This window comes from Hyperolius riggenbachi, chromosome 3 (assembly GCF_040937935.1).
Source record: "Hyperolius riggenbachi isolate aHypRig1 chromosome 3, aHypRig1.pri, whole genome shotgun sequence".
NCBI lineage: Eukaryota > Metazoa > Chordata > Amphibia > Anura > Hyperoliidae > Hyperolius > Hyperolius riggenbachi.
This window is the reverse complement of record NC_090648.1, coordinates 187,951,294-187,968,456: the sequence shown is the minus strand read 5'-3', so window position 1 is coordinate 187,968,456 and position 17,163 is coordinate 187,951,294. Positions and strand designations below refer to the sequence as shown.

The following is a 17,163-nucleotide window of genomic DNA, read 5'->3' as shown; positions in this document are numbered from 1 at the left end:
AAGAAAAATGTAAGTAGTTCAAGAGAGAAAGGAAGGCACCTTTTGTTAGTCACAAATCTTGTTTAAGAAAAGTATGCAGCTTACCCGTATTTACATGGATTTCAGACATCTTAATAAAAATCACTATATTCTGCATAGACGCAGGGGTGGAGGTGGGCGTTAGGCACAAATAGGACCAGCAATGGCCATTTCATGTCCCACTGGACATTTTGTCATGCTGCGGTCTACTTACACATGTCGTCTGGAATCCATGTAAGCACGTGGAAGCTGCGCACTTTTCTATTATATTGGTGACAAAAATGGAAGGAACCCATCTTTCTCTATTTGCAATTAACTTTAATTGTGAATGTGAATTTCTTGAGGGCATTTTATTCCTTATTTAAGGAATAAAATGCTCTCAAGAAATTCACATTCACAATTAAAGCCCACAGTGCAAAAATGGACAACTTCAGGTACCATTTTATTTTTATTTTAAATTTTAAAAGAACAGTTTCAGTGCACCTTGATAACTGCAGAACGCAGTACATAAGCAACAAGTCAAAGCCAATTTCGCTACAAGATAAAACAAAGAATCAGGTAACCAACTGGCCTGCAATAGTTGACCTTGGGAAGGGAATAGTCAGAATCTGAGCTCCACTATATAGCACGTGTCCGCAAAATGAATATGAATACAAATGTTCAATTACTGGGCACAAGTGTGGTATGTGTGCATTTATAAATATGCATAAGCCAATTCTGAAACTCTGGAAAACAGGCACTATAGGTGTAGTGCAGGACATGGATTGAATATGTGTAGTGCAAGACATGGATTAAATAGGTGTAGTGCAGGACGTGGATTGAATAGATGTAGTGCAGGACGTGGATTGAATAGATGTAGTGCAGGACGTGGATTGAATAGGTGTATTGCAGGACGTGGATTGAATAGGTGTAGTGCAGGACGTGGATTGAATAGGTGTAGTGCAGGACGTGGATTGAATAGATGTAGTGCAGGACATGGATTGAATAGATGTAGTGCAGGACGTGGATTGAATAGATGTAGTGCAGGACGTGGATTGAATAGATGTAGTGCAGGACGTGGATTGAATAGATGTAGTGCAGGACGTGGATTGAATAGATGTAGTGCAGGACGTGGATTGAATAGATGTAGTGCAGGACGTGGATTGAATAGATGTAGTGCAGAACGTGGATTGAATAGGTGTAGTGCAGGACGTGGATTGAATAGATGTAGTGCAGGACATGGATTGAATAGATGTAGTGCAGGACGTGGATTGAATAGGTGTAGTGCAGGACGTGGATTGAATAGATGTAGTGCAGGACGTGGATTGAATAGATGTAGTGCAGGACGTGGATTGAATAGGTGTAGTGCAGGACGTGGATTGAATAGGTGTAGTGCAGGACATGGATTGAATAGGTGTAGTGCAGGACGTGGATTGAATAGATGTAGTGCAGGACATGGATTGAATAGGTGTAGTGCAGGACATGGATTGAATAGGTGTAGTGCAGGACATGGATTGAATAAGTGCGGTGCAGGGCATGGATTAAATATAGATGACAGTCACAGCCATAGCTTAAAGAGAACACGAGGTGGGTTCTAAGAATCCAATTAGCATACAGAGGCTGGGTCTGCATATAATACCCAGCCTCTGGCGACGGCTGTTTACATGTGAAGTGTCCCTTCCTTCCCTGCTGATCGGAGGGAAGGGCCGCGGACCGGCACTATGGAGTAGGCGGGGGAGCGGCAGAGACTGACACTTCACATGTAAACAGCCGGCTGGCGACACGCTGCATGTCGCCAGCACGACGATTGATTTATGGGGTACAGCAGAGTGCAGGTGGGGCCTGGAGGGATACAGTATAGCAACAGAGGCTGGGCATTATATGCAGACCCACCCTCTGTATGCTAATTGGATTCTTAGAACCCACCTCGGGTTCTCTTTAAGGTGGCGGCTGCACCTCATTTGTACATGGTCACTTTAAGCCATCAACAAACTGCATGCTATTACGGTACTTTAAAAAGTTTGGTGTGTGCATAACGAACATGTAATGACAGGTATTGCAATATAATGCTGATTGTCTCAGTCTTTAAGCTGCTGTTTTTAGCTTGTTTTTACTTTCAAAATACACTCAATTCATGTAAAAAAGCAATAATTGCCTCAGAAAAATACACACACCTGGATTTTCATCATCCTCTTTAGGCGTTTGTTCCAACAAAGTGTCCAGCGCTTTAGTGTAATCCTTCATGATCCAATAGGCAATGCTCCTTAAAAATGGATCAGGATGGAGTTTTGTACAGCAGAAGCCAGTTCCATCTTTCTGACATCCCAGCACTCTCTCATATAGCAGAGACTCATATGTAGAAGAAGTATCAAACTCTGACTCATATAGCCGAGCAATCACCATTGCCAGCTGAATGTCTTCCATTTTTTCTAAGCATACCTAAAAGAAAAAAAATAATGTATTACACATGCAGTTAAAGGGCACAGAGCCTTACTCCATTGTTTAGGAAAAAAAAAAAAAAAAAGACCATGGGGGGGGGGGGGGGGGGGGGGGGGCAAAATGACTATATTTTACCTCAATACAATCCCTTAAAGAACCAGCCAGCAAAAAGAAAGCTGCAGATTGCTCAAAGCGCTGCTTGCCAAGTAAGGAGAAGGCATTCTTCAGGGCTGCTTTCCTCCAACGATCTTCCTTAAAATTGTGGCTGAAGAACTGTGTCATCTTTTCATCATGTTGTGACCTGAACAGATCAGTCTCAGTGTTAGTCCATTATTAATTACTAAAAGGAAAACTTATATATCCACCTCTGAGTACTAAGGGAATGGAGTTCAGTTAATGATAGGCCACTTCATCTTATTTTCTACAATTCTCTTTCAAGCGAGTCAGTTCCCCATGACTGTTGTACAGTTGATGTTTTCCCCTTATTCAACAACGGAAAAAAAATCAGAACCAGGAAACTACAGACCTGTATCAGGGCTCTGCTGATCTCGGGACCGGTGGATGATGTGGGGACTCGCAGGGCATGGAGTCTACGTGACCACGGCTCTTCACCAGAGCAACCTACAAGGAATGATGGGCCGTCATGCTACTTTGCTGCATAATGGCCAGCAGGTTATGATCCCCAGGACCGCAACACCGGGGTCGGGAATACCAATAGGACAAACCCCGCAGTAAAGGGAGGAGAAGGGAATGAGAGGGTGGACTGGAAGGCAGGACAAATAGACAGGACAGGCAGGACAAATAGGTCCTGGCCGGACAAATTGAACAGGATGGGCTGGACAGGATGGACTAGGCAGGACGGATTAGATTGGCTGGACATGTCTGCCTTAACAGTACTGTACTGACTGGACCGTCCTATACTGACTGGACTGGACAGTACTATACTGACTGAGACTGACAGAACATTAGTGACAGAAATGACCGAACTGTGACCAAGGTCACATGAACAGTGTGGCAACACACCGCGGCTGTCATGAGACAAAACTGAACTGGGTGCTGATTGGTCAGGGTCTAACTAAGGCCACGCAAATTTGGGTTCCAGAGTCGGCAAGTAAATTTGAGTGCCATAGACATGCATGTAAGAATCCGCCAATGGCAGCTATAACAATATAAAAATGGAGGGCATTGGGACCACCCAATATTTTAATCAGGTGCCCAAATCTACTCTTATAGCCGCCAGAAGAAAAAGACATTGGCTTTAATTCACTAGGCATTACCACATTCAGTAACGCAGACAACAACTGATTTTTCTGAACATCTTGCTAAACACTAATTCACTGGCTGCTACCTCAGTGAAAAGTAAAATTATCGACTAGTGAGGCAAATTACAAACTTGTGTGGTACCTCAAGAATGTCAATTCACAAAGAACATTCAGTGAAACAAGTAAAAGTGTTCAGTGTTTAAAGTGTAACTGTCGGGCATAAAATTAAAAATCAATTCTTTATGTTTATCTGGTAAACAAGCAATAAGGAGGCTAACCAGGCAATCCAAAAGTTAAAATCACTATTATTTTTCTTGGTGATAAATGATCATTCTCCAGTTTACCTGACTCTTATTTGGTACACACAAAGGAAGTTGCAGGGCATGCTGGGTTGTCCTTTTTTGCTTCTCTACTTTCCCCTCAGACTTAACTAATTTAGCCTGATTGGCTGAAGCCTCTTTTCCTCCTGTTTTCCCCTCCCACAGTTCTCTTCCTCTCTGATTGGTCAATATTTCTCATGCAGAGAATGCACTTTCTATAGTAAAGGGCGGGCAATGCATACACAATCAGGCAGAGGAGAGTAAGGGAGGAAAGGACATCAGGATTGGCTTCAAAATAGCCACAGTTAAAATGGCAAATGCTAAGATGGATTTTCTCTTTTTTTTTTACTGTAGAAAAATCACTAAAATCAAAACTTGGGACTGTGCAATACATATGTTATGTAAGTAGAGCAAGTATTTATCTACTTATTTATGTGTTTTTTTCTGAGATAGTATGGCTGATAGCTCCTCTTTAAGACCAGCTCTGACCTGTCATCAGCATGCGATGCAATGTTACAGACAAAAGAGACAGCCAATAGGAAAGGCCTACCTTTACTGCTTCTCACCCCATTTTTTCTGATGTGGGGCAAGACATGTGAACCACAGAGCAGGAGAAATAGACATTCAAAGAGGCTTTTCTGTATCCCTTTAGATGTGCAGATCTCTATACTGACTGACTGATACACAGAAGAGAGACCTCTAGTGGCATGCATGCACATCTAAAGTAATTCAGGAAGCCTTGTACTTCACAAAACACGACACAGGAATGGCTCATGCAGAGAGAAGAATTACAGCTTGCTGACTGACCTACTCAGCTGGTGAGACATTACAAAGCAGAGCTTAGTGAATCGACATTTTCTGTAAATTGCCAAACTTTACCGCATGTGTGGAAATCTTAGTGAAATTGAAAAAGAGGTCTGAAATAACAAATGCGGTATTTTGCCGATCTCTTTTTTTTTTTACTGCTCCACTCTTCGTGAATTGAAGCTACTCTGTAACACTTTAGTTTCTGAAGCATGCATGGTCTTTAAAGCCCCATCTACACCATACAATTTTTTGTGCGATTCGATTCATTGATTCGATTCAATCCAACATGTTCGAACGGGATTCGATTCAATCGGTAGTGTGATCGATTTGCCATTGTTTTGCAATGACATTCGACCACACTATCGAACTGAATCCCGATTGGACATGTCAGATTGAATAGAGGAATCAAATTGCACAAAAAATTGTATGGTGTAGATGGGGCTTAAAGGGCTAGGCTCAAGATGCATGCCCACCATCTAAACATATTCTGAGCTTACGAGGGATACTCAGACACAAAGCAACAAGCCACTGGTTTTCATCATTTACAGCCCAGCTTATCTTTCTCTTCCTGCATGAGTAATTAGCTGTAAAAATCTAGAACAATTGTTGATTTTTTTTTCTCCACACCCGTTCAAGCTGGGCGACTGACAGGAAACGCTAAATCTTCCATTCATTACTGACTTTATGTGGAGCAGCTCAGCGGGTAAGCAATTTCACAGAATGTTCCAAAAATTCTAACCAGATGTAAATCTCAACTGAAAGTCCTCCAAATGGTAGGACTTAGGCCCCATTTACACTTAATCAGTTGCTCTCAGTTATAAGTGAGAGGACAACTGATTTTCAAAGTATGCCCCATGTTTTCCTATGGCACCTTTCACACTTAACACGTTTTAACTGAAATCTTTTTCACAATGCACGGCTATAGAGAAGAAAAAAAATGCGTACTAACTGATTACGTGTAAACAGGGCCTACGTGAATCAAATAGTGTTTTGTCACATTCCGGACATGAGCAAAGACAGCACTTCACTTATTAGACGTCCAGGAAACCATTGCCTGAGTTGGGGAAGGGGGTGCACTCTGCCAGAAGGATAGTTCAACCTGTGGTACAAAATCCACAGGTAGTTTATACAGCAAATATTCTGCACTAACCTGAATAAACCCCAGAGAACAGCTTTCTTCTTCATCGCAAGGTAGAAAATTGCAGCATCTAATGGTTCATTGTTTCTTTGGAAAGATGCTTTAGCAACCTGTCAAGCATATAAAATGAATCCATATAAGAAAACAAAAACCACAAGATTTGCTTTAGTTATTTAAAATCTATATTTGCCAACACTTATTGGTGACCCCGTTGAGACTTTGATATCAATTTCAAGGCAGAACTTGTAGTACTGATCAAAATACACTCACCTAAAGGATTATTAGGAACACCTGTACAATTTCTCATTAATGCAATTATCTAATCAACCAATCACATGGCAGTTGCTTCAATGCATTTAGGGGTGTGGTCCTGGTCAAGACAATCTAATGAACTCCACACTGAATGTCAGAATGGGAAAGGTGATTTAAGCAATCTTGAGCGTGGCATGGTTGTTGGTGCCAGACGGCCGGTCTGAGTATTCCACAATCTGCTCAGTTACTGGGATTTTCTAGCACAACCATTTCTAGGGTTTACAAAGAATGGTGTGAAAAGGGAAATACATCCAGTATGCGGCAGTCCTGTGGGCGAAAATGCTTTGTTGATGCTAGAGGTCAGAGGAGACACTACTGCAGCCAAATAGATCAGCAGGGCTTCCAGGCAAGCGACGGGAACGCGTGATGGCTGTGAGTTGAAATCTACGCTCTAGCAGCCACATCAGCATCAAAACAGGGCGTAGATTTCAACTTGCGACGTCCTAAAGATGGCAGTCTCTATATTCCTGTCACTGCAGGGTTCCTTTAAAACTGAGGCCTATGACTTATACCTTAAAATTAATTTAAAAAAAAAAAAGAGAATATGGTCATCATAGCCCAATACCCCTTCTTTCTCCACTGTTGTGGTTTAAAGCGATGAGTGTTAGTGTATCAAACAACGGAGAAGTGACCATGCACAGGAGGCTGAACTCAAACACTGAGGGAGTGCACCGGCCGAATGGTTCACAGTCCAAAATGTAAAAAGAGAGAGGCCTTGCACATCCCTAATATAAAACTTGGCATTTATTGAAAAAAATTTAAAAGGCATACATTACAGTTCCACAGCCTAGCAGAGAGAGGTACAGGCTAATGGGGAGGTCGACAGCCGTTTCGCGCCGTTACATTCCGTGGCGCATCATCAGGACGGCCTGATGATGCGCCACGGAATGTAACGGCGCGAAACGGCTGTCGACCTCCCCATTAGCCTGTACCTCTCTCTGCTAGGCTGTGGAACTGTAATGTATGCCTTTTAAATTTTTTTCAATAAATGCCAAGTTTTATATTAGGGATGTGCAAGGCCTCTCTCTTTTTACATGAGTGTTAGTGTACTTGTTAGTGAAGTAAGGCTTATAGCACACAATGGCAAAAGGCTTCCTTTATTTTCAAAAGCAACCCCTATAAACAAATGGCACAGTCCAACTGCTAGAATAATGGCATGCGATTACTACAGGCTGGCTACATCTTTATATAGAGCCTCCCCAGGGAGAGCTTTTGAAAAGTATGAAGGGAACCTTGAAAAACTTCCATGAGGAGATGACCTAATTTAAGACCTTTTAGTGAAAGGTTCAGTCAAAATCCACTATGACAGCTACAAACAAAGTAAGTCATTTACAGTGCAATTTACTCTGGAACACAATGTGTATTTGGATACATGCATTATACATTTTAGAGTTTTTCAGCACTGTGGTTTACATCTTACACTGAGTTAAAGCAGAGGCCAGACTTTGCTCACTGCACAGAGGAGAGAATCAGCATTCATAATCATTCTGGTCTCAGTTTTCAGAATGTCATTTGCAAAGCTATTCTGGATGACAGGTTAGGAAACTAAAACAAAACACTACTGTATTTGCAGTTAAAATGTGAATCTGCAATTTATTTATATGCAATAACTGGTCTGACATTAGTCTGCCTTCCAAATTGTGAGGTAAGGAAGCCTTCCACCTCATTCCCAAGGAGTGCCTTGGATAAAAATGGTATAGTTCTTTCCAATATTTAGTTAATAAAAAACAAAATCTAAAACAGAGTATGCTCATATATGCACAAATATCACAGTTTCAATTTCTGAATTTTTATTATTTTACAACGTATTATTATTTAGTGTTTATATAGCGCTGATATCTTCCTCAGCTCTGTGCAAAATATGCAGTCTTTTCCCTAACTGTCCCTCAGATGGGATCACAATTTAATCCATATCTATTATTCTGTGCATATGATGATTAAACAACACATGATCAATAAATTAAAATGCCACAAGTTAGACTGTTACTCTGTACTTTTCTGTATTTATTAAAATTCTGTTTATTAGACTAACAACATTTTCAGACTTACAGTGGTTTGCAAAAGTATTCGGCCCCCCTTAAAGTTTTCCTCATTTTGTCATATTACTGTCACAAACATGAATCAATTTTATTGGAATTCCACGTGAAATACAAAGTGGTGTACACGTGAGAAGTGGTACGAAAATCATACACGATTCCAAACATTTAAAATAAATAACTGCAACGTGGGGTGTGCATAATTATTCAGCCCCCTCAGTCAATACTTTGTAGAACCACCTTTTGCTGCAATTACAGCTGCCAGTCTTTTAGGGTATGTCTCTACCAGCTTTGCACATCTAGAGACTGAAATCCTTGCCCATCCTTTACAAAACAGCTCCAGCTCAGTCAGATTAATCAGCCTTTCTCAACCTTTTTACCCTGGAGGAACCCTACAAATAACTTTAAAGTCTCAAGGAACCCCTGCAAATCATTTGGGGATCTCGAGGAACCTCTGCATTTATTTTTCAGGAGGAATGGTGTTAAAAAATAGGTGTGGCTGTTTATATCACTACCCCCTAATATAGTTTCTCCTTATTCTAGTGCTTTTTATTAATGTGCTCATTATTCTGAACCCCAATTTAGTGATTCTTTTTTACAGTACCCCCATAATAAAATGTGCTCTATTATACTTCCTCCACAATGGGGAAAATGCCAGGGAACCCCTGCAGAGTACTCAAGGAACCCTGGTTGAGAAAGCCTGGATTATATGGACAGCGTTTGTGAACAGCAGTTTTCAGATCTTGCCACAGATTCTCGATTGGATTTAGATCTGGACTTTGACTGGGCCATTCTAACACATAAATATGTTTTGTTTTAAACCATTCCATTGTTGCCCTGGCTTTATCTTTAGGGTCGTTGTCCTGCTGGAAGGTGAACCTCCGCCCCCAGTCTCAAGTCTTTTGCAGACTCCAAGAGGTTTTTTTTCCAAGATTGCGCTGTATTTGGCTCCATCCATCTTCCCATCAACTCTGACCAGCTTTCTTCTACCTGCTGAAGAGAAGCACCCCCAGAGCATGATGCTGCCACCACCATATTTGACAGTGGGGACGGTGTGTTCAGAGTGATGTGCAGTGTTAGTTTTCCGCCACACATAGCGTTTTGCATTTTGGCCAAAAATTTCCATTTTGGTCTCATCTGACCAGATGACCTTCTTCCACATGGTTGCTGTGTCCCCCACATGGCTTATGGCAAACTGCAAATGGGACTCCTTATGCTTTTCTGTTAACAATGGCTTTCTTCTTGCCACTCTTCCATAAAGGCCAACTTTGTGCAGTGCACGACTAATAGTTGTCCTATGGACAGATTCCCCCACCTCAGCTGTAGATCTCTGCAGCTCGTCCAGAGTCACCATGGGCCTTTTGACTGCATTTCTGATCAGCGCTCTCCTTGTTCGGCCTGTGTGTTTAAGTGTACAGCCTTGTCTTGGTAGGTTTACAGTTGTGCCATACCCCTTCCATTTCGGAATGATCACTTGAACAATGCTCCGTGGGATGTTCAAGGCTTTAGAAATCTTTTTGTAGTCTAAGCCTGCTTTAAATTTCTCAATAACTTTATCCCTGACCAGCCTGGTGTGTTCTTTGGACTTCATGGTGTTGTTGCTCCCAATATTCTCTTAGACAACCTTTGAGGCTGTCACAGAGCAGCTGTATTTGTACTGACATTAGATTACACACAAATGCACTCTATTTAGTCATTAGCACTCATCAGGCAATGTCTATGGGCAACTGACTGCACTCAGACCAAAGGGGGGCTGAATAATTACGCACACTCCACTTTGCAGTTATTTATTTGTAAAAAAAAATGTTTGGAATCATGTATGATTTTTGTTTCACTTCTCACGTGTACACCACTTTGTATTGGTTTTTCACTTGGAATTCCAATAAAATTGATTCAGGTTTGTCACAGTAATATGACAAAAAGTGGAAAACTTCAAGGGGGCCCGAATACTTTTGCAAACCACTGGTATTTCTTCTATCCTATAAGTTCCTATACCTGTTCTAATGTGGTCTGGATTGCTGCAGCCTTTTCTAGTTGCACTGTCTCTGTAATATATCCAATCTTCTTTTCTTTGTCAAGCTTTGTTGACCCGAAGGGGAATGGGCCGCCTCTGTTGTAATGAATACAAGTTATGCATGCCCCCTGCAGGCTCTGTGTGCTTTGTTTAAAATAGCATATCCGCTCTCAGTTTCAACTTGTCTGTGATGAAGTTTGTGAGGCTGAGGGGGAAGGGAGTTGCCGGTCACATGCTGAGAAACTGTTACAGTTATTTTGGTTGAAAAAAGACATACGTCCATCGAGTTCAACCAGAGAACAAAGTACAACTCCAGTGTAAACATTACTTTCTGGTTAGCGGCAATGTTTTTTGTTTGTAAACACTGCCTAAAACTGGCGATTAAAAGCCAAGATTGCAGAGGGGAGCGGTGGAAATGGCAAAGAGGGATCCAGGAGATCACAGTGACTCGATTGGTATGTTTTTTATTGTACAAAATTCTTTTTAAATCTTTGAAAGATACTCTGGAATTTATTTTTAACAAAATTAAGGTTTTTATCAATCAAAACTACCTTAGTACCTTCCCAGTCTTCAACATTTTTTGATATGGATTTATATGGAAATTCCTACCTTTTCGATGCACCTGCGGAGTGTGTTTATATTCCTCACCCACCAACCAATTCCCATTGCTCTAAGCTCAGACCACTGAGGATCTCCTTTCTGAATGGCTGGAATCATATTGATTAATTCTTCTTCTGCCTCTGAGTGAAATGCCCAGGCAAAATGACAAGTGGACAATCCTAAAATAAAAAATAAAATAAAAATGTCATAGCAATGTTACAAAAAAGGTTGTCTTTACCAACCAATGCAAAGAAGAATTGTCCCAACTTGTCGTTACTCTACAATCTCTACACTTGTAGAGATGACATAAAGCAAACCATTAACAGCAAGCAAGTGAAGGGCAATCTCAAGATTTACAGTAAAACCTTGGATAGAAAATAACTTGGTTTAACAGCACTTTACAGGACAAGCAAATATCTTTATGACATTATGACTGAATACGCAAACATGCCTTCATATACAACAGTACATGCGCGTCACGTCATCACAACTGAGCCTATGGTTCTTCTCTCTTTCATGATGCAGGATTTTACTTATTTTGAAATTCTCAAAATGAGGCAAAAGCAACTGTCATTGGATAAGTTCCTTGTTAAAGACAGACAGACAGACGGACGGAAAGAAAGACAGACAGACTCACACAGGTTCGGGAGAGCCAACGGATAGCAATTATTCTGTTAGTTATAGTAAAAAAGTCTTTTTTACAGCTAGCAAACCAAGGTTCTACTGTAATACACCTTGAATATGCCAGGGTACAGGGCCTAGAGGGTGGTAGATTTATATCTCCAGCTCACTCCTCTCCTCACTCTTTACAATGCAGAGAGTCTGGGGATTCCCTGAATGCATCATGGAGGTTATCCCAACGTAACATATTATGCAAAATGTATTTCCTCCCTCTCTCACACTCCCCTGCGCCCCCCTCCCCCCCACGGCTCTATCATATGAGTCTTTTAGATTATCCTTTGAAGGTGCCCATATGCTGGCAGATGGTCAGCAGGTTTAACCATCAGATAGATCCCTCTCTGGTTGTATCTGATCAAAGAGGGATCTATTGCTGACAGTGTAGTGCTCACAGATTTCAACATGTTATTACACATGGGGAAGAGAGGCCCAAGTTGTCAGGAAACTGAATGCCACTACCGCAACGCACTCGAGTCCTTTCAAGTGAGATCTTTCCAGCATGCTGGAAATTGATCAACATGACATCTGGTGGCCACGTTGTGGCATCGATCGATGCCAGATTGGATCATTATGATTGAATCAGACAGAAATTGATGCCACAAATCGAGTAATGTCTGTCTACTTTTAGACTCATCTTTTCTTATCCATACACTCTGGAAGTGCTCCAATCTTCATATACCGGCAACACATTTTGGATTTGTTAGATGGTTTTTTTTGCAGTATTCATGCTCAAGATGAAATGACCTGTATTCTGTATTGTGTAGACTAGATAGCTACAGAAGGACACACTAGAATAGCAATTACTAAACCCTTTCTTTAAGACAGGAAATGAATCCTTCATAAATGGAAAGATGAGTCATCCTCAACAATTTCCTGGCAATCCTCTATAAAATCCACTCTCAGGATGGAAAAATGAGTACATGCATATACCAAAAGCCCACGCAAATCCGAAAACCATGGAGGCCTTGGCCAGATACTCAGTCTGGCTGATCTTGACTTGCTTGAAGATAGAATGGGTACGGGATTTTAATGACTCAGCCTTAGAGCTTGGCATTTTCCTATAACTCAGTTGTTAGAACCTTTGTATAATGTTACTGTTTGTCCTCGAATATGTAAACTGCTCATGATACACTTTTATTAAAATTTTAATTTAGGTGCCAATGATGTTTTAAAGCAGCAGGGTCAGCCATACTATGGCAGGGAAAAAAACACCTACACAAGTAGATAAATACTTGATTTACTTACATAACAAATGTATTGTACAGTCCACAATTTGATTTCAGTGAATTTTATATAATAAATGAAGAGAATTTTGTTCCTGGCCGTTTCTATTTTTTATTCCCTCTGACTGAAGCCAAATCCTGATTTCATTTCTTCCCTTACTTTTATTTCTTTTCTCCTACAATCTGCAGTGTCATCTCGGACTTCCTATCTAAACACGTGTGAGCACAGCATCAGGTTTCAGCCTCAACCTGTCACACGGAACTGTTCCCAGCCAACCAAGTGAGGAGCAGGAATGTGGGAGGGGAGATGACAAGATTTCTCTTCAGTAATGGCGAGAGAATAGAGCCTGGCTGACTGAGATAAGATTTATAACTATACAAACATTTCTGAATAGAGTGCTGGCAATGCAGGGTGAGATTCCTGGCAGCATAATAAACACAATGCAGTGGGTAAATGAAATTTGTCCTAAAAGAGGGATTGTCAGCCACAAAATCAGTTTGCATTGTTCACTGTACTTTTGGTTTTTTTGGCTTAATTGAATTAAAAGACTTCCCTAATTATAAAAAAAATACAGTAAAACAAAATTGCTCTTTATCACTTGCACATAGGATACCAACCATCTAGAAACCAATGAAACCAAGCTATTGGCCAATGCTTGGCAGTATTGGTCTGCTTGGCGGATTGCTGGTCTTGGGAAGCAGTCAGGGGCTGCTGTACACCCGGCGGATCGCTCAAACTCACTCTTATCAAGCAAACGACAGTCTGTACACACGCCCGATTTAGCGGGCGGACGACTGAACGACGTGACGTTCAAACGACCCGTCGTTCACGGAAATCCGACGTGTGTATGGGCCTATAGGATCAGCATGGCAGCCAGGCAACCTGCACTGTTTAAAGAAAATCAATGTCAGCCTGTAAATCCTGCTTGACCTACATTTCTAACCTGGTCAGCAGATACAAACCTGGCCATCCACTTCGCTCCTTCAAATACCTCCTCCTAACCACCCCATGCATCCCGCACTGCCATACGCAACTGCAGTACTTCACCAGAGCTGCCCATATCCTTTGGAACTCTTTCCCACTGCCCATCAGGCTTGCCCACTCCTTCTGAATCTTCAAACAGGCCCTCAAAACCCACCTCTTCAAGAAAGCCCACCCCACCTTACCGCTGCCCTAACTCACTTTGCCGAGAACCTCTCGATGCAGCTCCCCTCCAAGTGTCACCACCGCCTCCCTTTATTATTTAGTACTTCTATAGCACTGACATCTTACACAGAGCTGTACAGTTAAATGGAGTTAAATGCTGTACAGAGTATATATTGTCTTGTCACTTCACTGACCCTCTGAGGGGCTCACAAACTAATCCCTATTATAGTCTTATGTTTATGTATATATATTGTGTAGTGTATGCATCATAGTCTAGGGCCAATTTTTAGGGGGAAGCCAATTAACTTATCTGTATGTTATGGGATGTAGAAGGAAACCAGAGTGCCCAGAGGAAACCCACGCAGACACGGGGAGAACATACAAACTCCTTGCAGATGTTGACCTGGCTGGGATTCAAACCGGGGACCCAGCGTTGCAAGGCGGGAGCGCTAACCACTACGCCACCGTGCTGCCCTATGTCCCATTAGATTGTAAGCCTTTGCAGGGCCATCCCTCCTTGTGTTTTATACTTGATCATGCACTCTGCCCACAGAATAGTGTGAATTAGTATTATTGGGACTGCTACTCCAGTGTATGATCTGGCATTGTGTGTCTCACTGCTAATTACCTGTATTGTGTTGTCTGTCACCCCTATTATCATTGTCTGTAACCTTATTTATTGTACAGTGCTGGTTAATATGTTAACGCTATATAAATCCAGTGTATGAAAACAAACAATATCACTCACCCACAAGTGTGCTTTAAACAAGCTGAAAGAAAAACTATCCAGATTCTAATATGTACAGACAATCCACACTGACACAGAACCTTGTACAGCCTAATGTCTGGCACACACCATGCAATTTCCCTTCAGACAGATAGGTCAAACAGATAAATTCTGACAAGTCAGATCTAATTTCCAATCGTTTTTCTGAATGACTTTTCCGATCACTTCTATACAAAATTGATCAGAAAAAGGATCAGAAATCAGATTGGACCTGTTGAAAATTATCTATTCGACCCCTCTGACAGGAAATAACATGGTGTGTACCAAGCATTACAGAAAAGTGCAAGTACAAGCAAAACAACTTGGTGTATGCAGCACTGTGGACTGAAAGGATTTGTGCACTAGATGGGATGAAGCAACCATAAGTACGTTCACAGCCCAGCACATAAGAGTGCTAGTGCAGCAGGAGAGGATTCTGTGGACCACCTACACAGTAAGAAAGGGAACAATATTTTGAGGATGCTGAGGAGTATATGTTGGACAGAAAACGGGTTCACAAAAGGAAAGAAATCTATGCTACCCATCTCCACACAGGGGAAGGGGTCTTTGATTCAAAGCATCTCATCAATGTACCACGCTGTTTTATCATATTAAGGAATGACACGTACCTTGATGAAGAAGCTGTAAACGATACAAGGGAGGCAGTGATGTAAGAAGGCAGGTGTGCAGTCGCATGGCTAACAGGTATCTTAAGCCACACTCATCAAGATTGTCACCTCCTGCAAAAATATATTGAGATCATGTTAAATTGACAAATATTTAACCAGGAACAATCATTCACAATACACGCAAGTAATGACTAAAGGCTGATTTGTACATAGAACAACTCATCTGTCAAGACACGATTAGGTTTTTTTTTTTCCTTTTGTGCACATTTCTAAGGCTTATTTATGTATTATTATTTACTGAATTATTAAAGTGTGCCTGAGATGAGCAAAAGAAATAAAATGTATACATCTTCCACCAGTTGTGCAGGCGTAACCCGGCCAGGTTGAAGGCATTCCCAGGGCTGAAGGCATTCTGCACCTGTGCAATAGTACTGCGCGGCGCAGAACTGTCCCTGCGATGGGAGCGCGATGGTCTGGGCCGCGCATGCGCAGTACATCCTGACTGGCGGCATACCTCCCAATTTTTTAAGATAAGTTAGAGGACCATTTAGGCCACACCCCTTACCACGCCCGTGATACACCCCTAGTCACACATTGCATAAAAATTTCATAGGATTCATGGGAAAAACATGTTGCTTTATAATTCAAACCACACTGGTTCTCTCTATCCTGGTTCATTTTCCTCCATATTAACATTTGAAAATAAGAAATATATTAACCACTTTACCCCCACGCGTACGGATTTCTCCGCCCCTTTTTTCCCTCCTAAAAAACCAGGGACGGAGAAATCCGTACCTTCCGCCGCTGTCCGCGCTCCCGCCGCTCGTGTGCGCGCACCCGCCGCTCGTGCACGCCGCCGCCCGCTCGCCCGGAGATCAATGAACGGGAAAATCCATTCCCGTTCGTTGATCTAAGCCCCCGCAATGATCTGCTGCTTCTTTCAGAAACAGCGAGATCATTGTGATTTGGCCAGCCTCCTACTGCTTCCTGTAAGCGTCCTTCCGGACGCTTACAGGTCGCATGTAAACAAACACTCTGTGGCCATCTTGTGGCCAAATAGTAAACTACACCCTAAAAGCATTTTACATATACAAACATTACATTTACACAATAAATTAACTCATTACCTCCCACACTCCCCAATTTTTTTTTTTTTTTGTAATTAAAAAAAAATACAATAAAAAAAAAACATAAATAGTTACCTTAGGGACTGAACTTTTTAAATATTTATGTCAAGAGGGTATAACACTGTTACTTTATAAACTGCGGGCTTGTAATTAGGGATGGATGCAAAACTGAAAAAAATGCACCTTTATTTCCAAATAAAATATTGTCGCCAAACATTGTGATAGGGACATAATTTAAATTATAACCGGGACAAATGGGTTAATACATTTCATGGGTTTTAATTACAGTAGCATGCTTTATTTAAAAACTATAATGGCCGAAAACTGAAAAATAATAATTTTTTCCCACATTTTTTCCTATTTCCCCATTAAAACACATTTAGAATAAAATAATTCTTGGCATAATGTCCCACCTAAAGAAAGCCTAATTGGTGACGAAAAAAACAAGATATAGTTCATTTCATTGGGATAAGTAATAATAAAGTTATAGACGAATGAATGGAAGGCGCGCTGAAAGGTGAAAATTGCTCTGGTGGTCAGGGGGTAAAACCCCTCAGTGGTGAAGTGGTTAAAATTCAACTTTTTTTTTACTATATTTACAGTATTTATAAATGAAACAGTGTTGGCCTATAGTAAAATCTTTCCTCACCCTGATATTCTGAAACAGG

At 41.4% G+C, this 17,163-nt stretch overlaps 1 protein-coding gene across 4 annotated transcripts in view; it reads right to left on the bottom strand.

Annotated features, from left to right (window-relative positions):
• Nucleotides 1-17,163, bottom strand: part of DMXL2 (Dmx like 2) — a 210,867-nt gene that overhangs the window by 77,540 nt on the left and 116,164 nt on the right. For all 4 annotated transcript variants that reach the window (XM_068275436.1, XM_068275438.1, XM_068275437.1 and 1 more), the window contains exons 19-23: nt 15,369-15,479; nt 10,935-11,104; nt 5,976-6,073; nt 2,572-2,737; nt 2,172-2,436 (exon numbers count right to left, since the gene is read on the bottom strand). In XM_068275436.1, the coding sequence (XP_068131537.1) occupies nt 2,172-2,436; nt 2,572-2,737; nt 5,976-6,073; nt 10,935-11,104; nt 15,369-15,479 (810 nt within the window). The remainder of the gene's footprint in view (nt 1-2,171; nt 2,437-2,571; nt 2,738-5,975; nt 6,074-10,934; nt 11,105-15,368; nt 15,480-17,163) is intronic.